The sequence below is a fragment of the Triticum urartu genome, chromosome 3, assembly GCF_003073215.2.
Source record: "Triticum urartu cultivar G1812 chromosome 3, Tu2.1, whole genome shotgun sequence".
Taxonomy (NCBI): Eukaryota; Viridiplantae; Streptophyta; class Magnoliopsida; order Poales; family Poaceae; genus Triticum; species Triticum urartu.
The window spans coordinates 706,506,994-706,532,769 of NC_053024.1; the positions used below are offsets into that span (position 1 = coordinate 706,506,994).

Genomic DNA, 25,776 nt, shown 5'->3' on the forward strand with positions numbered 1-25,776 from the left:
GCACGGCTGTAAATAAGGTAGGGAAAGGGCCGTTTTGTTGCTGGATTGTGCTCTCATTCATTTTCCCAGGGAACATACAGAGATGAAAAATTTATTCTTTTCATGGGCAAATGCCTCCCCTTTTTTGCCGGGATAACACAATGTAACATCGATATCAATCATCAACAAAACCAACAAACGCTACAAGTTACAACAAGTTCTTTCTTCCGGAGCAATGTTCTCAAGTGGAGAAACTCTCCTCGGTGATTGACTTTAAAGAAAAGGATTTAAGCTTTTGGGTTCCCACATGTCTACATCCATTCTCTAGAGCTGATGAGGTGCACCATGCTATTTCGAGCACGCATGTTAATTGAGACAAAGATTTGAGAGTGATGTGCTCAAGCCATTGCATTTCCAAAGATAGGAAAAAGAAAAAAAAGCCATAGTCACAAATGTGCAACCCATGGGATGAGATGGGGTAATAAAAAAGCCATCCGGCCGGGCCGCAAATCCGCGGCTTTATCTTAATACTCAAATGCGTACAGGAAATAATATAAATCTACCTAAACAATAAAGAATATGGGATGTGATGCGATTCACGATCAAACGCGTACGGAAAACAATCTAAACTTACCAAAAAACAATAAAGAATGTAGGATGCCATGCATGGTATGTAAATCATGGAATTGATACGTAACATAAGTAAACCACATGATATATGGAAGTGATGCAAAAGGCAAGTTAATTAACGTAAGTGAATCACATGATACATGGAAATGAAATATATATATAGAAAGAAAAACCATGGTCACACAATTTCGCCACCCATGCATGCCATGAGATGGGGCTAAAAAATAAAGCCATCCGGGCTGCAAATCCGCAGCTTTATTTTAAACCCAAGCCCGACGGGCCGGGGATGGGAGGGAGCGAGGCGGCAGGTCAAACCGCCGAAGAAGGGGAGGCAGCAGAAAGAAGATTTCGAAAAATTGAAACCGAAGCGCACATGGACCGAGGGTCGGTTGGCAATATGGGGGAAGGCCGAGGGCGGGATAGGAAGATCGCCCCCAGCATAAATAAAAGCGGACGCAGGCCGCAGCCACGCTCTCGGCTTTCCTTTCTCCCCTGATTTTCTATTTTCTTCTCTCGCCTCCCGTCTCCTTTCCCCTTCGCTGCCCCACCCCACTACGGACCGGACCCGACCGGACCGGACTACTCCCCACCCCGCCGCCCGCCCGCTCTGTTCCATCCTCCCCACTCGCCATTCCCTCCGGCGTGGCCGGTGGCCGGGCGGGAGCAGCAGCTGGTAGGGGAGGGAGGCGGGGAGAGGGGTTTGGATGGCGGCGTGATCGGCGGAGGGGGCGGCGGCGGCGGCGGGCGATGGGGAAGGCGGGGTTCGGGGTGGCGGCGGGTTGCGCGGCGGTGACGTGCGCGATCGCCGCGGTGATGGTGGCGCAGCGGGTGGCGGCCAGGGCGCGCTGGCGGCGGGCGGTGGCGCTGCTGCGGGAGTTCGAGGAGGGCTGCGCCACGCCGCCGGCGCGCCTGCGCCAGGTGGTGGACGCCATGGTCGTCGAGATGCACGCGGGGCTCGCCTCCGACGGCGGCAGCAAGCTCAAGATGCTCCTCACCTTCGTCGACGCGCTCCCCAACGGGTACGGCCCCCAAGGACCCTCCTTCCCCTCCCTTGCTGCTGCTCCGGCCGCCGGGCCTCGCGCCGCCGCCGCCTTTTCTTTGCCTGCTTCCTTCCTCGCGATTCCCTGGCGATTCCTCGCGCTGCTTTTCTCGGGTTTCTTGGTCCCTGCTTTTATTTTGGTTTTAAAATAACTCGGTGTGATTCTTCGGCGGAGCGGAAAAAGGAAACATGTAAAGCCTTTGGTTTGGTTCCTGCCATCTTTATCTGTTTGAACGAACGCTTTCTTTCTTTCTTTCTTTCTCCCTCCCTCCGGTGGTTGGATCATGCCCTCCAATCTCGCCTCGCCAATCCGCTTTTCCGCATGCGAATGTGGCCACCCCCCTTCGCCGTGGTTCACGCTTTTCTTTCCCGGGAGACGAGGTGCTGCCGCCGCGAGGTCGCACACACCACTTCAGAGATTTCTCCGTCGAGTTCTGACTGAGCGATATGCATTGGTTGGGTCTTCCACTGCCAGCTAAGTTGGATGGCCGTCGGTCTGAACGCTGCACACACCACTTCAGAGGTTCCTGCTCGGCGGCCATGTCTGGCCCTGTTGTGGAATGCCGAACGTATCCGGGTCGCAACCCCGTCCGCCTTTCCGACGCGCTCATTCACCCCCAACAGTAAACGCACCTGGGACGTTACTTTTTCCCCGATGTTTATTGTGTTCGTAAAGAAAAGAAATGCCCGCTCTTTATTCGATTCCGCATAATGCCGCGCGCATCCGCCCACCCGCCTTCTGAATTCCACGCCACTGCGCCGTCAGTCCACAATGCTGCCACTTCAACTTCTTGGAGCGGCATCCATCTGTTGCTTTGTCTCTGCGTTGGATTGCAAGCTCTGTTTCCAATCGCCATCCTTCCAAGGATCTGTATAGTTTTGATGCCTGCCTGCTGTGCTTGTGCCGTGGCGTTGATGCTGCTCTGGGGCGAAAATAGTTAATATGCCAGATGCCAAGAATTTGACATGTGGGCGCTTGTGCTGCTGCCTGGGGCATGCACTGCCCCCTGTTGCTTTGAGCTTGCATTCATGGCGGGCGGGGTTGTTGCCCGGACCACCATAAAGGGGCATCTTTAGTACATGAATCTACCAACACTTGAGAGTGGCCGGCGGGCCGGCATTGGGTTCACAGGCCAGGTTGTATTCCACAATCGCAATGTGGCCGGTGACGCTCTCTGTCAGATGAGAATCATTGCTTGGGAGGCGGCCGCACATCTTAGTTGGGAGAATATCTCCTGTCGATTGTGTGTCGAATCACAGCCTTTTTGTTATATTTCCCCCCCCCCCCCCCCCCCCCTTCCTCTGTGTTCTACTGTAGACGACACAATGGAGTTGAAAGGTCCAACTCTGTGCTGTTCTGCTGGGGTTCATCTGATTTGAAGCCAAGCATTGTGGTGCGGCGAAGGCCGAAGCAGAAACCAAGCTCCGTCGTTCATTAAGTTGTTCACCAAACTTGTTCTTGTCTTGGCGTAATTGCGATCGGTGGCTTATTGGATTGTTGCACTTGCAACAGCTTGGCCTGCTGGTAGAACCTATAACTGCACAACAGACAGATCCACATTGGTTTTGGTTGGCCTTTTGTACTTTTGTTTCTGTCGTACATTTGGATTTTAGTTCTTTGATGTTTCTTGATCATTGCCAGTGTGGCTTTTTGGTAGGTATTTCTTCGCTCGATGTAGTGTCTTATCAAATGGGAAGCAATATAGTATGAAGTAATATTTGACCAAAGTCATATTTGAAAATGAAAAAAAATATATAAAACTCTTTCACAGGGAAACTTCTTGGTAGGTATTTCTTTGTTAGATGTAGAGTGCTATGAAATCTGAAGCGATGTAGTATTAATTAATGTTTGACCAAAATCATATACTTGAGAATATATAAAACCCCTTGACAGGGAAAACCTTTTAGTAGGTATTTCTTTGGTAGATGTGTGTCCTATGAAATGTGAAGCAATATAGTATTGACTAATGTTTGACCAAAATCATATTTGAAAACAGTTTGTCTAATTCACATCTAGATGTTTTCTAAGGATGTCACATCTAACCTTCCCCAAATAAGGCAGCAACAAAGAACAAAAAAAAACATTTGAAAATATATAAAACTTCTTCATAGGGAAGCAATCTAAAACATCAATGTGGGACATCTATATTTTTTTTCTTTCTTTGACTATTCTTTAGTGACCATGTATCAGTGTGTTGACCTGTTTAAGCATGTTCATGTTTTATGTATAATTGCACATTGGACCACACAGCAACTGTACACCTGGAAAACCTCTTCTATTTTGTTAGTTCAGGCCTTAATCACTGTAGTGTGCATTAACCCCCTCTCATCTCCTCTCTGGAAACAGAGTAACTAATTAACTATGGTACAATATTGGTTTGCAAATCTGGCATGTAAATATTTAAAGACGTTGTATGACAGTGATAAGCCAACTGTAGCATCTTGCCTAATAGTCTACTGTTACCGTGGTAGTGTACACACATTAGTCTGGGATAACAACAGTCGACAGAGAGGGTGAGCAGTAAGCAGGTGTGCTGGCAGCTAACACATGATGCACATATGCCATGAAGGTTGTTTCATCTGTTATGAAGGTGCTCTGCGTGCTTAGATGTTGGGATAATAGTTCATTCGTATTGGTTCATTCAGTTAACAGAATGACTGAGCCATGGCGGCCCTCCAGGCTGTTTTCTCTGCCATGGCAGCATACACGCTAGGTTGTTTCAGTTAGCGTTTTTTCTGTTTTCTGATGCATGACAACACAATTTTGTTGTGTGTTTCGTTTTCGTGCGTTTAGCTAGCACTCGACGTGGCCCAGCTGCACGACCTAGTCCATGGGATGGCACGGCATGATCGGTTTGTTGCGTAAAGCACATCACGTTCAATTTCCCTTTAATGAATATAAAAGGAGAAGAACAGAAAAGCAGCAGAACATGCGCCGCACAAACACCTCTCTCTCAATAAGTCACAATTGGGCACACCAGTGGCTACAGCTCCAGTCTGCGCATTCTGCATGCATTGGTAGCTACTGCACTGATGCATGACTTGAAACTATTTGAGCCATCATATCTATTTAAGATTAGCCTTGTAGAAAATCTGTTGTTATGGATGGTTGATTGCAACTTATAGGACCAAATATGCAAGTCACCCAAGTCTAAAAATTTATTTAAAACACAAGTTCATTTTCTCATTGATTTTTATTTTGTGGTGACTCACTGGAGTTAAGGTGCATACTAGTTCTGTTTACCCAACGCATCTGTGATCCTTCATATACCAAAGACAGCTACAAACTATGCTTAAATTATTATTTTTCTGAATGGTTCAGCAATTGGATTATTTCCCGTCAAATAGAACTTCTCTTTGCAGCCACTCTGTTTGAAGTTGCCATGCCATGGTTCATTTATTAAAATATGCTATGACCAATGGAGAGATATTATTCATAATGCCAATAGCTTTTCTGCCCCCTTCTCATATGCATTTTGCATACGCAACAGTCATATTGAATTGTCTTTGGTAATGCACTTTGACAGGGATGAAGAAGGTGTATATTATGCCATTGATCTTGGAGGAACAGACTTTAGAGTCTTGAGGGTTGAAATTGATGCTGGATCTACAACCGTTATTAATCAGAGGGTTGAAACTCATGCCATCTCTGAGGAGTTGATGGGCACAAGTCAGGTACTTGTCTTGCTGTATTATATCTATGTTTGTAAGATGTGTATTTGGTACATTTCTCTGAGGATTAATTCAACTGCAGGATTTATTCAACTTTGTTGCCTTGACACTCAAAAATTTTGTTGAAAGAGAAGATGGAAAAGATGCCCAAAAGCCACTTGGGTTTACATTTTCTTTCCCTGTTAGACAGAATTCAGTTTCTTCAGGGTCATTAATTAGGTGGACTAAGGGGTTTTCAGTTGGAGACACAGTAAGTTTTTTTCCCGCACAGAATAATACCTTCCTGTATGTTGTTTTCCATGTTATCCATCCAGTCCTACATCATTTAAGTTGTAATATTGGTAAATGTCTCTAGTGATTATAATAGGATGATAAAGTTGTTAAAATGGTCTTGATGAGATTGAGTAGTTTATGAAATTATTCTGGTTAATATCTGTATGTTCTGTATGGAAAATGGGGGTTTACTTACACATGTAAATTTCCAATGCCAATGGTTGTTGGTATCAACACCTATGATTAGCCCTTTATTTCTCATCCTTCCGGAATCACACGTTGTTTTCTTTTGGTGTATATTTACTTGTCTACTTCTTGAAATGTTCATTTCCAACTCATGTGAACCATGGATCCTCAGGTTGGGAAAGATGTCTCTCAGTGCTTAGATGAGGCGCTTGCTAGGTGTGGATCAAATATGCGAGTTACTGCACTGGTAGGTCTTACCAACTTTTGTTGGCTTAATACTTAGTTACTTTTGTGCTTTCATTCAGCTGAGAACCACAGATAACTGACTTGCTGTATTTACGTTTATTGTGTGCCACTACCCGTGCTATTACATCTAATTTTTGTGTAGACACACTTTCAAATGCAAATGAAGCATTTTAAAATCCAAAAATCTCTTTTCCCGATGCCATGCCTTCCTTTAACAGTTCTATATTTTAGCATGGCAAAATATTAATTGGATTAAAGTAATTATGCAAAAAAATTGGTGCCATATATTTTCATTCTCAAAGCTACATGTATTAGCACGGGCTCCGTTATGCTTCTTGTATTTCTGAAAATATCTGTACATTGTCACACATTTAAATGATTAATCTTTTATGTTAATTTTGTACTTAGGTCAATGATACTGTGGGGACATTAGCTCTAGGGCATTATTATTACAAGGATACAGTGGCTGCTGTGATCATTGGGGCCGGCACCAACGCTTGCTATATCGAACGCACTGATGCAATTATCAAGTGTCAGGGTCTTCTTACAAACTCTGGAGGAATGGTATGTTATTTTTCTGCTTTATCTGTAATTGGCTTATAGTTTATTGTATAAACTGAAACACAAGTCTCTTACAACAAAGTATTCTATGCACCAGGTAGTTAACATGGAATGGGGAAATTTCTGGTCATCACATTTGCCAAGAACTGCTTATGACATCTCTTTGGATGACGAGACACAAAATCGCAATGATCAGGTAAGTAGGCTATGCAAATTTCAATCTTATTGCATCTTTGTAGTGTTGTTAATACGATGTAACTTGCTTGTCTGTGATACAGGGCTTTGAGAAAATGATCTCAGGTATTTACCTTGGGGAAATTGCAAGACTGGTACTCCAAAGAATGGCCCAAGAATCAGACATTTTTGGTGATGGTGCCGAAAGTCTGTCAACCCCTTTTATTTTGAGGTAGTATTTCCACACATGAAATCCTTGTCCTGCTTCAGACGCTTAAGCGGTAAGGCGCCGTGGCAGCGCCTTAGAAATATGCCCGCTTTAGTCTCTTATAGGCGTCGCTTAAGCGTCAGAGCGGGTGGTGCTCGCTTTAGGTTGCTTTACTGCCTTATAAACCATGCATCAAATGTTTGCTTAGTTCAATATTTCTCCGTATCAATGTTATAGGATTACCTGGTTTTGTAGCTTGTCAGCACTTGCCATTACCAATTTCGACCCAATAGTCTGTCGTACAATTAGCTGAATATTTCATGGAATATTTCTCCTGTGTTACATTGTTGCTTATCCGCTTAACCGAGACTCTGGATATTAAGCTGCATTTTTAATTCAGTATTTTAATTTCGAATAGTAGCATTTATCTCATCTTCCTCTGTGTTCCAGCACACCATATCTGGCAGCAATTTGCGAGGACGATTCACAAGATCTGAGTGAAGTCAGAAGGATACTGCAAGAACACCTGAAGGTAAGCTTTTCCCGGCTGCACCTTGTGTATAAATCCCATGCAGCTGCTCTAACAGCAATCCTCTATTTTTCCAAGGCATGCGACTCTCTCCTCATCTTTTGATTGTTCCCATTCCAGATCCCCAATGCCCCTCTGAAGACTCGGAGGTTGGTGGTCAAAATCTGCGACATCGTGACCCACAGAGCTGCCCGTCTCGCCGCTGCTGGCATCGTGGGCATACTGAAAAAGCTGGGCCGAGACGGGAGCGCCAGCGCGGCCTCCTCGAGCGGAAGAATGAGAGAGCAACCAAAGAAGACGGTGGTGGCAATCGAGGGCAGCCTGTACCAGGAGTACCCGGTGTTCAAGGAGTACCTGGATGAAGCCCTGGTGGAGATCCTGGGCGAGGAGGTGGCGCAGACGGTGACGCTGCGCGTGATGGTGGATGGGCCGGGTACCGGGGCCGCGCTTCTGGCCGCGGTACATTCGTCGAATAGACAGCAACAACAAGGAGGAAGGGGAGGAGGTTCCATATAGGGAAGTGGTGGATCAGAGAGACATGGTGATACAGCTTGGCCCTCTGTGCAAATGTAAAAAGGGACATTGTTTGATATCTATAATTCATATAATATATATATGAAATCGGGTCATGTGCAGAGATGTCTCCCCGTTCTGGCTCAATAATAATAATATCTTCTCCTATGTCTTGTTTGGCAATTGGTTTGCTGCTGTGTTTCTTGTTTGGCAATTGTTTTGACCGTTGCATTTCTTGTTTTCTGTATTTATTGTTTGGCAATTGGTTTGCTGCTGCATTTTTTTTCTCTTCACTTTGGAACAAAGGAAAATGGTTGGAATTTTGAGGTACTGATTTTTTAATACGAAGATGTCTGCCTTTGGTGCTGTTTGGAACAATAACCAAGATTTCTATGAGGTGAGAACACAAGCATGATCTTACCTCATGTTTCCTTGTGTCTAGAATTTCTATGTTGCGACGACAGCAATAGACCTCGACTCCGGCGGCAGCAGCGACCGTCTTCGGAGTGGGGCAACAAGCAGAGGCAACGGGGTGGCCGCGGAGGTGTTCGGTTGTCGCCGGAGTAAAAACAATTCCTCATCTAATAGTGACAGAGGTTTGGATAGGTGCCGTTAGAAGAGGAAACCCCAATTTATCCTCCTCTAACGCCTTTTAGGAGATCGGTTAGAGACATGCTCTTAGCGTGCACCAACTTGCGTCAAGTAGCTGAATAGACCAAAACATAACTTAGATGATTTTGTTCTTTGTGGTGGAATCAACGCACCTAGATTTAAGTTCTAAACTTAGAACAGGTGCTCACGTATTTCCTATATTTATTATAAATATTTTGGCGCTGTTCTTCCTGAGATATAACGCTGTGCCCATTGCATATGATGACAGACTATGAAAATATGTTGCCTCAGTCTCTCAGGAGTGCTCATATGGATTAGTTGTGTGTTGTAAACGTCCACGTCTGTACTATGTCTCTTGAAACATTACCAACCCTCAAATGTTTCTGAATTTAAAATAATGCCAAGCATTTAAAAAAATCATTAAAAAATTGTTGGGAATTACAAATATCATCCCCCAATTTCCAAAGAATGTTCTTCATTTCACAAAAAATGCAAATTTGTAAAAAAAAGGACCGTGAATTCAGAAAATGTTCGCAAATTTGTAAAAAAAAAATTCATGAATTTGATTTGTTTTCCAAATTACAAAACATGTTCAGAAGTTGAAAAATATTGTTGATCTCCAAATATGTTCACAAATTGGAAAGATGTTCGTGAACAAGAAAAGGAAAAAAAGATTAAACAGAAGAGAATAGAAAATGAAAAAAAGAAAAAGAAAAAGAAACATCGAATAAAAAATGAAGAAGTAAAAGGAAAGAAAAATCTGGAAGAAGAAACAAAGGCCAAACATAAAACTGGAACAAAAAAAATGAAAAACTCGAAGGGACTGGAAGAAATCTGAAATGGGACGGCCCAAAAGAGGATCAGATGCTGGAGGGGGTACGCGGGAGCAACTAGTTAACAAGCGCTCCTTCGCGAGCCTCCCAACGATCAGCGCCACTTGACGCGCTCTCAGCCATTCGCCACGTGTCGCGCTCTGGACACTCCCTTCGGATTTTTTTTATTTTTCCGCATGTGTTTTCGGCTTTTTAAACAGTTTTTTTCGACGTTTTGGTTTTCCCCCGGTCTTTTTTAGCTTTTCGATCAAAAAAATTTCGAGATTTTTTTTGCGCGAAAAAACGCGTTTTCTTTCGCGAAAGTCACGTTTTTTTTTCCGCGAGAGGCACGGTTGTGCTTTAGCGAGAGTCACGGCCGTGCCTTCCAGAAACGAAAAAAACGCGCTTTTTGTTTTTTTTCTTTCGCGAGAGTCACGGTTTTGCTTCCGCGAGAGGCACGGTTGTGCTTTCGCGAGAGTCACGGCCGTGCCTCTCGGAAAAGGAAAAACAAAACGCGTTTTCTTTTTTTTTTCTTTCATGAGAGTCACGGTTTTGCTTCCGCGAGAGGCATGGTTGTGCTTACGCGAAAGTCACGGCCGTGCCTCTCGGAAAGGGAAAAAAATACGCGTTTTCTGTTTTTTTTTTATTTCGCGGGAGTCAAGGTTTTGCTTTCGCGAGAGGCACGGTTGTGCTTTCGCGAGAACCACGGCCGTGCCTCTTGGAAATAGAAAAAAACGTGTTTTCTATTTTTTTTTCTTCCACGAAAGTCATGGTTTTATTTCCACGAGAGGTACGGTTGTGATTTCGCAAGAGGCACGGGCGTGCCTCTTTCGGAAAGGGAAAAAAACCGTGCTCCCGGTTCAGTTTTTTCGCCCGGTTTTTTTCGTCCGTTTTTTCGTGGAAAAAAGTTCGTCAAAACTTATCAACATGGAATCTAGTTTTGAAGATCTCGACGCGAGGAATCCAATGGTGAAAACGGTTCGAAATTTGGACGCACGGTTTAAGAGATAAAATGTTTTGAATAAACGGATCTACAAAAAAAGGGAAAACTCCCAGATTGCGACAAGTGACGCACTGCATGTGCGCCACTTGTCGTGACCAGAGAAAGTGGAGTGTTCTTTGCAACAAGTACTCTTTAATTAGTGATTTCGGGGTACGCGCTAGGTAGCTAACTAACGTGCGACCTACGTGCAAAATAGGAGACACCCAGTTAAGTGATAGCTCGTTGCGAGCCAGCAACCAAAAAAAATAGAAGAAGAGAAACCGGTCGGCCCAGTTAGTAACCGAGAGAGTTGTTCCTTTAGCTGAGAGCAACTCCCCATCTCGCGCCAAGTGAGATATAGCTCTCGTGCATAATGAGACGGTCACTGCTAGACCACTCGCTCTTTTTTTTGTCGCATCGCTCGGTTCCTATATCATTTGTCCGCTCACTTTCTGAGGTTTTTCCAATGTTGTTTTAGCGGTGCTTTCCTTTAGCATAATAAATTTTGAAAAGAGTTCACAATTGCTTTTAAAAATTCCATGAATTCAAAAATGTTCGCATATTAAAAAATATTTGCGGATTCAAAAAATGTCTATGCATCCTTTTATTTGGATTTTAAAACATTTCATGGAATTAAAACTGTATAAATGTTTATTCACAACTATGAAAAAAATTCATGAATTTCGAAAAATATTCATAGTTTCAAAAAATATTCATGAACTTGAAACATATTAACTAAATTCAAACAAACCATGAATTCAAAAAAAAATCACGAATTTAAACCAATTCAAGAAATTAAAAAATATTCAGGACTTCAAATAATGTGCGAGAAATTCAAAAAAAGTTCACGATTCAAATAATGTTCACAACTATTAGAAAATTCATAAAATTTGAAATGTGTTCGAAATTTTGAATTTTATGTGTGAATTTGAGTGGAAAAAAAAGAAGACCGGTGGAAAATAAAAAAAGAAAAAGTTGAAAAGAAATCCAAAAAACGTAGTGAAAAAAAGATACGGAATGTTATGAAAACAAGCCTCAGCCTAGACCTTCTCGAAACCATTCCTCGATGCGCTAGAAGACGCGGCCCATCTTGGAATCTTTGGCTTATAATGGGCCGGACCTGCTCATGCGTGGTTTAGCGAGTGCTATGCTGCGTGTAATTTGTGAGAACAACTAATTGGGGGTTACCGATCCTCAAAAAAAAAACTAATTGGAGGTTACCACTACGGGGGTCGGGGGGACCTCCAAAGGTCATTTTTGGTGGTTTAAGAGTACACCTACGGGTATGTCCAGTTGCCGCCATTTGTTTGGGCACTCCCTCTAAATTTCTTTTTGTAAACTTTCTGGGGTTCTAGATCGTTTTTTAGGGGTTTTTTTTGCGGGGTTAAAAGGGATTTCATTACTCAACGCATGATGAGTTCGTTCCTACAAAGCAGAGGAACATCTGCAGGCCTAGAGCGCAACCATACTGCAGTCCGGCCCTTCGAGCGTCCGAAGCCAGCAAGGGTATGACTGACAACGTTTTGGTTCCTACTTACATGAGCAATAGAGTTATCCCTTTCACCAAAGAGCCTTTTAATTTTCTGAACTAACATCATATGAGGTGATCTGTCAAGAGTGGGCGACTTGATCAACCTGACTGCATCCATGCAATCCATCTCGATGTCCACTGGGAGAGTAGACCACTGAAGAGCAAGGTTTAAACCCTCATGGCATGCCAAAAGCTCAACTTGAAGAGGTTCGGAGCAGTGTCGTATGGAGCGGCAAGCAGAGAAGACGATGTTGCCGTCGCTGTCGCGAAGGATCATGCCGGCTCCCGTCAAGCCACCATCAGTCTCGATGACCGATCCGTCCACGTTCAGCTTGACACGTCTGGCCGACGGAGGAGACCACTGGATAATGGTGGTATGCTGCACTGGCGGGTGTATGCTTGAAGAACTGTAGCCAACAGGCGGAAGCACCATTTTACCTTTGATTAAATCGGTTGTAGGGAATTGTTGGATGCAACGAAGGGAATCCACATAACTGAGAAGGAAGTGGCGTGATGCTTCAATTGGCATGTTTTTCCAACATTTTGGAGAAAACATGTGTGAATATTCTTTTGTAATTAAAATTGTGCTTTCATGAGAAGCACATATTTGTCTCACATGGAAGCATAGTTTTGCTTCCACGAGAACCACAACTCCGCTTCTCTGGAAAAAAAATAGCCTGTGTTCCAAAAAAAAGTGAAAAACCGTGGCCGTGCTTCCGGGATCCGTTTTTTCAAGTGTTTGCGTGAACCATTTTTTTCTTTCCCTTTTTCTGTATCCATTTTAGTTTTATTTATCCAGTTTTTCATAGAAACAATTCATCAAAACCTCTTAACATGCGATATAGGTTCAAAGTGTTTGATGCAAGAAATCTAACGGTGAAGATGGTTCAGGATTTGAATGCACGGTTTAGAATGAAAACCGTTTTGAATAAACGAATATATGAAAAAAAAAGGAAAACAACCAGATTGCGATAAGTGATGCACATGATGTGTGCCATTTATCAGCGTCTAAGAAGATAAGATGACCATCGCAAGGGGTAACCCTTAGCTAGTGATTTCGACGACTTGTTCGTGAAGGCGAGCGATTTAAAAAAATATTAGGGCAAGAGCGATTTTTAATGAACGAACAACAGCCGAAGCCTGCTAAAAACTCCAAGAGCTAGAAGAAGCGGCCCACCCTACTACCAGCAGCACCCTACGTGCGCGCGGGTGGACCACACGCCGCGAAAGCCGCGAGGCCCATCCACACAGCCCCGGGCGTGCGTCCGCCATTGCCGCCTCTCTCTCTCTCTCGCTCGCCTTCGCCTCCACCTCCCCGCGCAACGCGGCCCGCCCGCCTCGCCCTCCCTCCCTCCTCGGCGCCGGCGCCGGCGCCCCGTCGATCGATCGCACCGTGAACTCTCCCTCCCCGCCCTCCCCGATTCAGGCTCCCCTTAATTACCGCTCCGATCCGTGGCGCGTGCGCCGCGGCCGCAGGCCTAGGGATTGATTCCGGCCGGGCCAGCACCCGTCCCTGCTTCCGTCGCGCGGAATTCGTTTCTGGCACGGGCAATGATCCGGCGGGTTTTGCTTATGGGACGACGGTCGGGCTGTGCGGTCGCGGCGGCGAATTCTGTTTCTGTCCAGCTTTGATCCTCCCTGTTGCTGTCAGCTACTCTGCAATTTTTACCTGACGATTGCATGGCTGCGCATACCAGCACTGGTGGATTTTGGAGCGATTGTATCGCTGATTCGGCTGTCGTGTGGTTCGCCGCCATTGCTGTCAGTTTCTGTTGATCCTTGAACTCTGAATGAATGATTGATCTTACAGGGGGACAGGCTTTGATTAGAGACTGTCTAGCGGTGGAAGTGAGGTCAATCGCCGGCACTTTCAGGCCACTTAGACCCGTCATCCGCATCCTCTCCTAGTGTTCAATCAGCCTGTCCCTGGACATGAATGACATTTCACCAACTGTTGTTTCAACTCGTACATTGCACTTGCAAGTGTTTGTTTCGCAGTCCGTCACCAGTCATCGATTGATAAGCTGGAATTGAATGATTGTATATTGTCAGATCAAATGACTAGTTTCAGTCTGTTATAGTACTTCAGAACTCATGTATAATTTAGTTTCCGTATGTTATGTTGCTCGGAACTCATGTAGAATTGTTTGGGTTCAGTTAACTGGTACTACATATATTGCATGTGTTTATTTGTTCGCAGTCCGTAACCGGTGATCGATGGATAGGCTGGAATTGAATGCTTGTGTGTTGTCAGATCAAATGAGAAGTTTGTATCTGTTATACTCAGAACTCATGTAGGAGAATTAGTGTCAATCTGTTATACTCGGAACTCATGTACAATTGTTTGTGTTCAGTTAACTGGTACTACATACATCGCATGTGTTTGTTTCTTTGCAGTCCGTAACCAGTGATCGTTGGATAAGCTGGAATTGAATGCTTGTGTATTGTCAGATCAAAGGACTAGTTTCAGTCTGTAATACTTTGAGCCTATGCTTCTAATATGGTCCGGAGTGATGTCCGTTAGACGAGCATAGCAGTGATGTTCATGTTGCTGAAATCCACATGTGGTGTATGATAGTCGTTGATAGGTGACGCTTCTGGTGGCAGCTAACAGAGTGTACCATTATTTCCTCACAGCTTTGTGCTGGTTCAGTCCAAAATGGTACAGGTAGATTTAGACAGGTTTTTGTGTAACATAACATCTGGACATCAATCATGCCCGTTTCTTTGTCTGCATTGTGGACTAGATCAGCACGAGTTTTTTCATTGCCCTCCGACGTTATCCAGTTCTTGTCAGGCTGACTGAAACCCATCACAAATGTTTAGCTGAGATGTGTTACACATCGCCGGCATGATTTCACTTTCAATAGCTGCCCTGCCGGACCATGTTCTCTGAAGCTTCGTAGGATTTTTCATTTTCCCAGTCTGATGTGCTATATCACAGCTATTATTTCCACTTATTTAGATGATATTGCTCGCCAACTGACACCGCAGCTTTTAATACGCAGCAACTTAGTTGCCAGTACCAAGACTTTATCAGAAAAAAGGTGTGGAGAAGACTGCAAGTAGCCATCAATATGTAGAGTAAGTTTTTTTGTTTCTTCATAAATAGGAACTTTTGTCTTGGGCTGTTTCTCCTTTGTTACCTATGAAGATAATTAGGGACAACAGTAGATCACAATTCATTGGTATAAAATGCAGGAGTGTATTGCATCCGTTGCTGTGTGCTCAGCTTTTGGGGCATTTCTTTCTCTGTTCCCTCCTCACCAAAACTTTACACTTTTGTTCCTGCCCATTCCTTTGGTACCAATTATTCGTATACCCTGCAGAAGTTGAACCACTATTTTACCCTACGGACTATCAACTGTTAGTGTTGGATGCACATATCAAGAGAATTTCCTTCCAAAAGCTTCACTATTTGTAACAAGCGTGGTTGATTAAATGACAAGAAACTTTACTATTGCATGCATAGTTCAGAGCATATCATTTTGATTCCTAAAGACTAACAGAGCCTGCTTAACAAAACTTGTGCAGGTAGTTCTGAGATGAGACAAGTGTTTTAAGAGACAATGAGACAATATCATTTGATACTGAAGGTTCTACCCTGAAGTTACTCTCTGCCATTATTGACTGAATGAACACAAACAATTCTACATGAGTTCCACTGGTTAGCTAGCTATTACACAACTCTGCTCTACGCTGTAACAACAGCTGGTGGGCTTGTGTCGTTACTCGAACCAGTATAATCCTGGAACGCATGATTGCCTCCAGAGTTAAAGGTCAGGCTGCTCTACTCTGAAGTGTTGGTTGAGGTACCTCCCACCACTACTAGTTGCTATGCTGCGTGTTCTTCAGGCCGCCTTTTTCGGCAGATCTTCTCTTTACAAGGGATATTTTTTGGGTCACCTACATTTATGTACACCATATGCTTTACAAAGTCCTTTACATGGCGGATGCTGTTTGTCAAGAGGACATGGGCAGTGATGCCTTTGGAAATATTCTCTGTCCTGGGGCTAGGATTGCTAGGGGATCATACATGTGTTTCCTCCGCTCAAATGTCTCCCACCTCGCCCCGAAGTGGGCTTTCCACTGCTGCTGGGTGGTGTAGGGCGCTAGGTACTGCTTCATCCCGACGCCCGCCTTGTCGCAGAAGTCTACGATCTTGTCGTTGAGGCTCACCGCATGCTCGACGCTGCCGTGGCCTGAGGCGGACGGTGCCGACGACAGGAACCCCACCAGGTAGAAGGTTTCTTCCTCCGGTATCACCACTGACGTCCTGTTGTCCCACCTGCGCCCCACAATGTGTCAATTTAACCACTTGATCCGTTACCACCAAACCTACGTACAACCAGAGGGTAAAAATTTTAGGTTTCTGATGGAACTGCTTTGCTTACTTTGATCTGTTTACTGGGTAGAGGAGTATGGGGCCATTGTTGCTGTCTTTCAGGATCTTGCCGAAGACCTCCCGCGCGAACCGGTGGATGGTGCTTCTCGGGATGAGGAGGTTGAGCCATGGGTGTGGAACCTCCCAGAGGCCCTGGGCCCTGAGCTTGAGCTCGGAGGAGTGCACCCTGTCCAGGAACTCGAGGTACGTGACATCGGTGTGGAAGAGGGTTGACTGTATGTATCTCAGCCGAGACAGCAGCACACCAACCTCCTGCAAAGACAAAGACAAAGATTAGATTAATTGAAAACCACACACAACCTGGGCGGGCCAAAGGCGTCAACATCTGCATTTGTATGTACATGGGGCGAGAAAATGATTAATCAACTCACCTGTTCCATGATGTCAGCCTCATCAGGGTCGAAGTTCTTGGTCATCTCAAGGCAGTAGAGCACCTTCCCGTCCGACTGGAAGTGGCTCGCCTGCACCGGGTCCTGCGGCTTGAACGACGTCCTCCAGTTGTTGAGGATGCCCGTCCGGTTGATGATCACGAACCCTTCGATGTAGTCGAAGGTCTCCTCCGCCGAGATGAGCGCCTCCTGGTCCTCGGTGAAGCTCGCGAAGTCCGAGTAGAGGACCCGGATCCACCTCACCTGCAATCGTATCCAAGAGATCAGTCCAACTGAATGAAATGTGACAAATGATTGATTTGCTCGTGTGATCATGTATTCACGTACCATCTTTGGTGCAGGTTCGAGGGCGATCCTGGCTCTGGTGATGATCCCGAACTGGCCCAGGCCGCCGAGAGCGCCGTAGAAGAGGTCGGAGTTCTCCTCGGGCGAGCAGGTGACGACATCTCCTCTCCCTGCATTTGGTGTTCATGGGACGATGGATCAGGTACAGATGTAGTTACTGATTAATTTGTTGCTGACTACTCCTAGTTAATGATGATGCCTGGTGCTTAATTAATTTGTGTGGCTGGGTTTGTATGAGACCTGTCACAATCTCCAGCTGGTTGACATTGCTGACCTGCGGTCCTTGCCGGAACGCCTGGCCGCTGACCCCGGCATTCGACAAGGTGCCGCCGACAGTCAAATGGAGGTAGTCGGTCCACGACTTGGGCGCCAGCCCGTGCTTGAGCGTCTCATGCAGCACGTTGATCCAGAGCGCGCCTCCGGGGGCGTCGACATAGGCAGGCACCCCGGCGCCTCCGCTCTGCACCACCCGCATCATGGCGCTGCCCCCGAGTGACTCCATCCGGACGACGATCCCGCCGGCGGCCTGGGACTGGCCCAGCAGCGAGTGCCCGTGTCCGCGCGCAGCGACGGTGAGCGGCGAGCGCTCGCCCAGCTGGAACACGCGGCGCACGGCGGCGGCGACGTCGGCCACGGAGCCCGGGTGCAGCACGGCGGCCGGCAGCAGGCTGCAGCGGTTGCCGAAGTCCCGGGCCGCGGTGGCCAGGTCGTGGAAGCTGAGGTGGCCGTCGAGCCGCAGCGGGCCCAGCGGCGCGAGCACGCCCTCGTCCGGCACGTGCATGGTCACCCCGCCCAGGGCGAGCAGCAGCAGCAGCTTGAGGCAGCACACCACCGACACCCTCACCATGGCTGCCTCCCCGGACTAACTTTATATATACCTCAGGAAAGCTGCGCGGCCAACCCCGATTAGCTAGCCCTCCCCAAGTGTCCACGCAGTTCGGCAGGTTGGTGGACGGCAAGCCGGCGCCGGCGGAGGAAACTTGCAAGGGAGAACAACCAACCTGCCTATAATTACCGGCGCGCGAGTGAGTTCTTGGCTTGCTGGAGGGTGCAACAGGAGCGGCGGAGAGAGACAAGGGGGAGAGTGAAGGGCGTCGTGGGGATGGATGGAGGGAGGAGTGGGAGGGAGGGGCAGATTTAAAGGGCGCGCGCGGGCGGGCCGGCTGGGTGGCGACGCCGACGCAGCCGCAGCAGCAGCAGCAGCAGGGGGGGACGTGAGTGGCGCGGTCAACCAATCGCGGCCACTGCTGGGTCGTAGAAGTAGAACCCGTAGGAAGACCGACTGCTTGGTTTCCCTGTTGCTTTTGCTTGCACATTCTGGACGGAGACATGCCGTAGTGGCGCAAATGTTTCTTTTTACAGCCCGGTCTCCGCCGTCTCGTCCATCTGAAGCATGTATGCATGGGCGGGGTGCCATGTGTCTGCCTCTGCCGGCCGTTAAACGTACCCCAGTGGAAGAGACACGACTCCAATATCTGACTGTCAGTCGATCGAGCATCGGATCGATTCCGCATGGAGCGCCAGCCGCGGCAAAGATCATATATTCTCCATGGATCATGCAGGTGTGTTCCTCCCAGTGGCACCAGGCTCCGGCAGAGCGAAGCGCTGTCGTGCCCTGCCGGCCGGATTTGTAAATTCCCGTGGCGACGCGACACCGGCGGGTCGACGGACGGATCTTCTCCGAACCTCGTTGCGCTCGCAGTCGCAGGGTCACATGGCGCGCATGAGGTTGTCCGCGCCCAGCCCGCAGCGACGCCTGCATGCTTTGTGCCATGTTCACATGCTGTTCACCATCGCCAGACAGTCAGGATACGCTCTCGTCAATATATTTTTTTACCTTAAAAACGTATGGGCTTGGATCATCACACCTGGTAAATAACGACTAGTTGTTTCTCTTCTCTTCCGGAGACTGACTGACCGACCAGAGCAGCTGCTGTCAAATGATATGCAGTTATAATTATTGGAGGATGAATGGCTTGACCACTTGGCTGGCGTGCATTCTCACCCACCCTTGTTTTTCCCTCCCCGGTTAACCGCGTCCGCGTACGTAGCAATCATGCACGCAGGCGCAGGTGGGAGAGGAGAGGTCGGAGGAGGCGTGGGGGCCGTGACCAGTTAGTTTCTCGTATCCAACAGCATCCCCCTGACGGCGACGTGTACAGGTACGTACACCATACAGGCAACCACCCTTTGTGGTACGACTTGGACCGTCGCGTGCCCTCTCACGTGCGTACGTGGGCGCACGTACACATGCGCTGCGTGGAAGGATCGGAAATTTGGAGTCCGGGGTAACAAAATAGGAGTAGAAAAAGAAAGAGGCTGCGATCGATGTGAAACCGACCGACACCGACACGACGCGATGGACGGGCACTGGCCGACGGGGTGCGTGCGGACAAGTGGTTCGGTCGAACTCGACCCAGAGGGAGGCCAAAAGAAAGCAAAGCAGGGGGCGCGGGTCCTGGTCAGGGCGGAGACCGCTTTGACCGTTGTGTCGAGTCCATCGCCCCGGGCGGCTGCGTATGTGGCTGGCTGGTTGGCAGGCTCCACAAAGGGAGATTCCTTCCACCCTTCGCGCACGTCTCTCACATGCCGCAAATGCTGCCGTTTAATTCGTTAACTATTCTGCTTCCGGGAGGCAACTTCTACTGCTCCTGTCGTACCCTGTTGCGCAGGGCGTATGGTGAGACATTTTCCTTCGTGCGTCCATCGTTTGTGCATTTTTGAAACAATTTAGGGCATTTCCAACGACGACGCCTGAACCATCTGCATCAATTTCGACGGTCCGGATGCAATTTATCATCCAACACGATATCCTGTCGGTCCGCATAACAGTCTCGCTAACCGGACACAAACTAAGGACGGCTTTACAGGACGCAAACTAAGGACACCCTGCCCATCTTGTACTACGGCGCAGTCAACCTAGGATATGTCTCTAGCCAAGTATCCCCCCCGCGGCCGACGCCTTCCATGGCAGACACCACTCTCAACAGTTATTCGATCAAATGCATGATCTTTTTTTGCTGAACTTCTTGTTATTTTCTAGAGCAAGCACGATAGCGGAGAACTTGATGATAGGGAGTGAGTTGATGTGCTATGTGTGGAAGGCCGTATCTGCCAACTTTGTAGGCATGAGGCAAGGGGGCTCGTTGTTTGGGCAGAATGTGTGTGTTTCGTTTCTTGAACAAAAGCACTTTGCGCCCTGCAACGCGCATCTGGTCCATAGTTGCAATGTGAAGTCACTGGCCCAGCGGTGGTACACCATCTTCAACGTCGTCATGAAGTTTTGTAGTGCGATTGCACGAGTGGAAACAATGTGGCCATCGGCCTTGTCAACCTGGAGATCGTTGTTGCTCTACATGTTGGTCAATTCGTCGATCCACTCAATGTTTGAAATTGATAATTATCACGTTGGATAGCCTGAACGTGCTTTTGTGATTTACTACAAGAGTGAGGGTAGACCGTTTGCATTCATACATTGCCGAATGAAGCTCAATGGGACTCGAGTATCGTTGAGTTTGGAATCGATGAATTTGAAAAGCTTGTTGAACATCCAATTATCTCAGATATAATATTTACATTTGAACTATTTTTTAGGGAATTTTTTTGATATATTCATCTTTAATCATGGCAGTACAATGAACACCAGAAATGATAAAAATTACATCTAGATCCGTAGGCCACCTAGAGACAATTATGAGCACTGAAGTGAACCGAAGGCGTGGCCACCGTCATCGTCCCTCCCTTGCTGGAGCCAGACAAAACTTGTTGTAGTAGACAGTCGAAAAGCCATCGTGCTAGGGCCCCATAGGACCAGTGCACCAAAATAGCAACCATCGCCGATGAAGTGTATCGTAGATCGGAAGGATCCAACCTGAAAACACACGAACATAGTCGAACTACGAGCAAATCCACCAAAGACAGATCCGCCGAAGACATACATCCACACGCCCATCGATGATGCCAGACCCATCACCATGATGAGGTCTAGGCAGGGAGAAACATATTCCATCTTCAGGGGGTCGCCGTCGCCTCGTCTTTCTAAGTAAGATATAAACCCTAACAAAACTCGAGGAAACTTCTAAAATCGAAGCCTTCTCACCGGCAAGGCCCGGGATCCACCGCGCCCTATGGCCTTAAGGTCACTGAAGACGAGGCGGACCAGCGGCGCCGCGGGTTGGAGGAAGAGGAACCCCAGGCTCTCTGGTTTTTTTTTGGAGAAGAGACGGCTGATCTATTGTTGTACAGGAATATTTGCAAGCTATTTATGAATGAATGGTGATATTTTCTATTATTATTTTGAGTGCTACGGATAAAGAAAACAGGCGTTTAGAAGATAGTGTGCGATGACCAGCTCGTGGACTAGTCCACACACAAATACCTTGTTCCTTTTAGCCTCAGCTTTTTTTTAAGGATGGTCATATACATGTTGCATAACTTTACTAGTTTAGTATATGCCATGGCCTTCTCGCGAAAAACAAGGTCAAGATTTTTCATATCAGAGTAAAAGTTGTCACGATGCTACCGTTAGGAGGTAAAATGTGGAATGTACTCTTAAACAAGTTCTTTTCAAGCATATTCTGCTACGTATTCTGGAGAGAACGGCAATCACTTGGTGGAATGGATATATTCACGGCCGGGGTTGCTTCCAGAACACCGCCTCAAGTTGGGCCAGGCCAACCACTACACCAAGAAGCGCATGGCAACCCGTGCGCCATCGATGGTGCTGGCGACGACCACTTTTGGCACTTGACCTGTTGACTGCTTCCATCTGTGTCAATGCCGTCCACACAACCCGTCATCGCCAGACACGTGAACGCACACACTTTTTTGCGAGCACTTTCATTTCGCACATCCTTCCATTTTTGCATTTCCTTTTTATTTTACCGTCAGACGTCAAAGCAGTACTTCTTTTGGACGGGAAAGTCAAACTCGTACTTGCAACCAGGGCGGTAAGTACCACCTCAGGCCGTGGCAGTACAAAGATGCTGACTGTATCATTACACAGACAGGGAGAACATCATCTAGTACATCTTTTCGAGAAAACAACCTCATGTCCTGACGTGTAAAAATCCCCTGTGTACGACCAATTATATGGGCACTTGGCACAGGTGTTCCCCCTTTGTTTCCGTCTACTCCATGTGTCTGTGTGCGCGCACTGGCTGGCTCGTCAGCTGATGTGTGACCAGCAGCACCGTACTGTCACGCTCACAGAGAGAGAGAGAGAGAGGGGATGATATTTGTGCATGCATGCGCCGGACTTGGCGGCGAGGGCGGCCGGAGAGCGATCGCCGGTGCGGCCCGGCCTCGGGATGTCGGGGAAGTGGAGCGGTGGACTCGCCGGGGCCCCGCGCCCCACGTGTCCCGCCTGGCGTTTCTCCTGTCGCGCGGGCTTTCGGCTCGCGGGCCCTGCCGTCCCGTGCCGACGTGCCGGCTCCCGGGGAGGGGCACGGATCCGACTGGGGGGCCGTGGCCCGCCATGCGTGCTCCAGGGATCCGATCATGTCTGCTTTTGGAACAGGAGCATGGCACATTAGTTCACTACATGATATCATGCTCATCTAGTGCTATAGTAGTTCTATCAGAGGTACATTGACTGCCGTTTAGAATTTTCTGGCTCACGGACTCACAGTTCTTTCCCGACGGCATGTTTTTTCCCCTCGCAAAAGCGTTTCTAAAAATACATGTTGTATAGGGCATCTCCAACGCTGATTCTTAAACCGTCCGCATCGGACCGTGTGGTCCGAACGTGTTTTGACATCCAACGCGGCCCCGTGTCGGTCCGCCAACCTGTCCGGACGTTATCTTTTTCGCAAATTGGAAACAAAAACTAGGGAGCAAGGGTTTTGCGGGCGCCCAGACCACTACCACGCCTATTTTTTGACTGTCCTGACCCACCCAAAAAACTTACTGGTCTCTCCCGCGCTTTCAATCTAACGTCCGCGCCACTTGGCGCTGGCCGGTATGTATGCAGACACCACGTCTCGAGAAACCAACTCTGACCGCTGCGCTGCATTTAAGTGGGCTCACCTGCACTTCGCATGGCCGGGCCGCGGCCATTTAGGCGTGCACCGGGATGCACACATCCACATGCATCGTCTCCGAGCCCCTCCTCACTTTGAGCCCTTTCTCCTCCTCGGGCATCTTCAACTCCTACGATGCCAAAGTCCTGGTTCTTCATGTCGGTAGGGGAAAACGACATAAATTTGTCGTGGCGGATCATGCATGGTGCCACTGCCCTCCCTTGCCAGGCCCCTTCGCATCCACGGCGGCCGGCTACTTTAGAAAAGGAGGAGACCGTCATCTCCTCCGATGGCGAGGAGGACTAGAAGCCGTCGCAGGAGCATCGACCACAGCAGCAGCCACGCCTCCTCGCGGAGGGGCTCTGATGGACAAGGAATTTGTCTGTCAGATGGAGCTCACGACAAAGCGATCACTCCATCAGATTGGGTCGCTCCATCAGATTGGCCTGGCGCCACAGTTGCCGCCATCCCCGCCGCGCTACCGTGTGAAGTGGGAGCCGGCGTCCCCTCTTCGGCAGGTGAAGGAGGAGCCCACATCACCCCCTCTTCGGCATCAAGGAGGAGCCACCGTCCCCGCCATGCAACCGCGGCGTTCAGATCGGCTGCCGCGTGAAGTAGGAGCCGGCCTCGCCGCCAGCACACAACCACTACAACCGTGACGTCTAGATCGGACATCGCGTCAAAGATGAGCTGCCGCCGACAATCACCAAGGCGCGAGGCCGCATACTCCAGTACCTCAGATGCGGTGGTGGCATCGGTCCCTCCGGCTCAAGGCTCATCATGTTTGAGGAGCATCGGGCGGCGAGGCAATAGGAGCGCTGCGGGCTGCTCAACGCTGCTCGCCACTCTGTGTTCGACAAGTCAGATGTAGCGTCAGAATGGGTCCACAACGACACAGACCTTGCCACCGCCTGGGCCCTCGAATGCCCCGTCACCATCGTGGAAACAACCGTCAGGTGCCGCTGCCTCCTTGACGGCGAATCCACCAATATCGCGGGGAGTGGTCACTTAGCGACTGGGGCAAGGCCGCCGCCAGGATTCTGCGTGCGCTGTTGGAATTGGTCGCGATAGCCCTCTACAACACATGAGGAAGCGGAGCGGCTCTTTCCCGAGCGCCAACGGCCGGACAAGGCTATCGCATCCCACTAGCGCCCTACCTCCGCTGGAGGGACGACGACGACAAGGACGGTGACGGTGGTGCGGCCGGGCAGGGTGACCATGCGTATGAGGTGGTCATCCGATACAAGTTATAGTTTTTTGTTTTCAGTTAAACGGCTGAAATATCGTTCGTATATGTAAATTATCGAACTTGAATGAAATCCGATGTGTTTGCTTAAAATTTTCTAGTTATTTCAAATCTTATTTGAAATGTACCCGACTAGATTTGGATGGCCGCGTCCCGCATCCATGTCCGCGGACTGACCCTCCCCGGTCCACGGACGGATGCTTCGTCCGATTTGCGGGTCAATGTGGGAGATGCGCATCTTCGGTGTCGGGAAACGTTGCATGGAAAACAAAAAAAATTCTACGCACACGCAATGATCTATCCATGGAGATGCATAACAACGAGGGGGAGAGTGTGTCTACGTACCCTCGTAGACCGTAAGAGGAACTGTTTCTCAAGGCAGTTGATGTATTTGAACTTCTTCGCGCTTCAACCGATCAAGTACGGAATGCATGGCACCTCCGCGTTCTGCACACGTTCAGCTCGTTGACGTCCCTTGCCTTCTTGATCCAGCAAGACATCAAGGTAGTAGATGAGTTCTGTCAGCACGACGACATGGTGACGATGATGGTGAAGTGATCCTCACAGGGCTTCGCCTAAGCACTACGAAGATATGACCATGGGAGTAAACGGTGGAGGAGGACGCCTGTAACGCCTCGGACACACCCGCCGGTGGTCGTTACTCCTGGCGGGATCTAGACTGGCCCCACAGATCAATACTAGTCTTTTCTGCGCACTTTGTCCTCACTCATGCGCACCCGGGAGCAACTTCCCGGTCGGTCACCCATCCTGACACTACTCCAAGCTGAGCATGCTTAACTTTGGAGTTCTGTCCGAATGGGCTCCCGGAAAAGAAGGAATTCCGTATTGATATGAGTAGTCTATCATCCCTAATAAGTCAGGCTATCACATACACCCCCACTCAGAGGAACCGACGTCCTCGTCGGGCCACAGGAACGTTCCCTCTTGGCACATACGTCTGTGCTTCCAGTCCAGTACATGTGCCATGTCGTGTGCCACGACGGGTCACAAACGTCATGAACAACATGACCACGCACCTGTCCGCAACCATCCATGTAACCGCGAGGGTCGGCTCTGATACCAACTTGTAACGCCCCGGACACACCCGTCGGTGGCCGTTACTCCTAGCGGGATCTAGACTGGCCCCACAGATCAATACTAGTCTTTTCTGCGCACTTTGTCCTCACTCATGCGCACCTGGGAGCAACTTCCCGGTCGGTCACCCATCCTGACACTACTCCAAGCTGAGCATGCTTAACTTTGGAGTTCTGTCCGAATGGGCTCCCGGAAAAGAAGGAATTCCGTATTGATATGAGTAGTCTATCATCCCTAATAAGTCAGGCTATCACATACACCCCCACTCAGAGGAACCGACGTCCTCGTCGGGCCACAGGAACGTTCCCTCTTGGCACATACGTCTGTGC

At 48.2% G+C, this 25,776-nt stretch overlaps 2 protein-coding genes and 1 pseudogene across 2 annotated transcripts; 2 read left to right on the top strand and 1 right to left on the bottom strand.

Annotated features, from left to right (window-relative positions):
* Window positions 1-1,079: 1,079 nt before the first annotated feature.
* On the top strand, window positions 1,080-8,132 carry LOC125546071 (hexokinase-3-like). Its single transcript, XM_048710202.1, has 9 exons — window positions 1,080-1,628; window positions 5,176-5,323; window positions 5,403-5,570; window positions 5,952-6,026; window positions 6,434-6,589; window positions 6,684-6,782; window positions 6,865-6,992; window positions 7,419-7,500; window positions 7,618-8,132. The coding sequence occupies exons 1-9, from the start codon at window positions 1,357-1,359 to the stop codon at window positions 8,011-8,013; spliced, it is 1,524 nt and encodes a 507-aa protein (XP_048566159.1). The 5' UTR covers window positions 1,080-1,356; the 3' UTR covers window positions 8,014-8,132.
* A 7,415-nt stretch (window positions 8,133-15,547) lies between these two features.
* LOC125546072 (cytokinin dehydrogenase 4) lies at window positions 15,548-18,207 on the bottom strand. Its single transcript, XM_048710203.1, has 5 exons — window positions 17,327-18,207; window positions 17,069-17,196; window positions 16,724-16,984; window positions 16,342-16,604; window positions 15,548-16,235 (listed from the first exon to the last, which is right to left on the bottom strand). The coding sequence occupies exons 1-5, from the start codon at window positions 17,931-17,933 to the stop codon at window positions 15,911-15,913; spliced, it is 1,584 nt and encodes a 527-aa protein (XP_048566160.1). The 5' UTR covers window positions 17,934-18,207; the 3' UTR covers window positions 15,548-15,910.
* LOC125547249 lies at window positions 18,182-18,965 on the top strand (annotated as a pseudogene).
* Window positions 18,966-25,776: the final 6,811 nt, after the last annotated feature.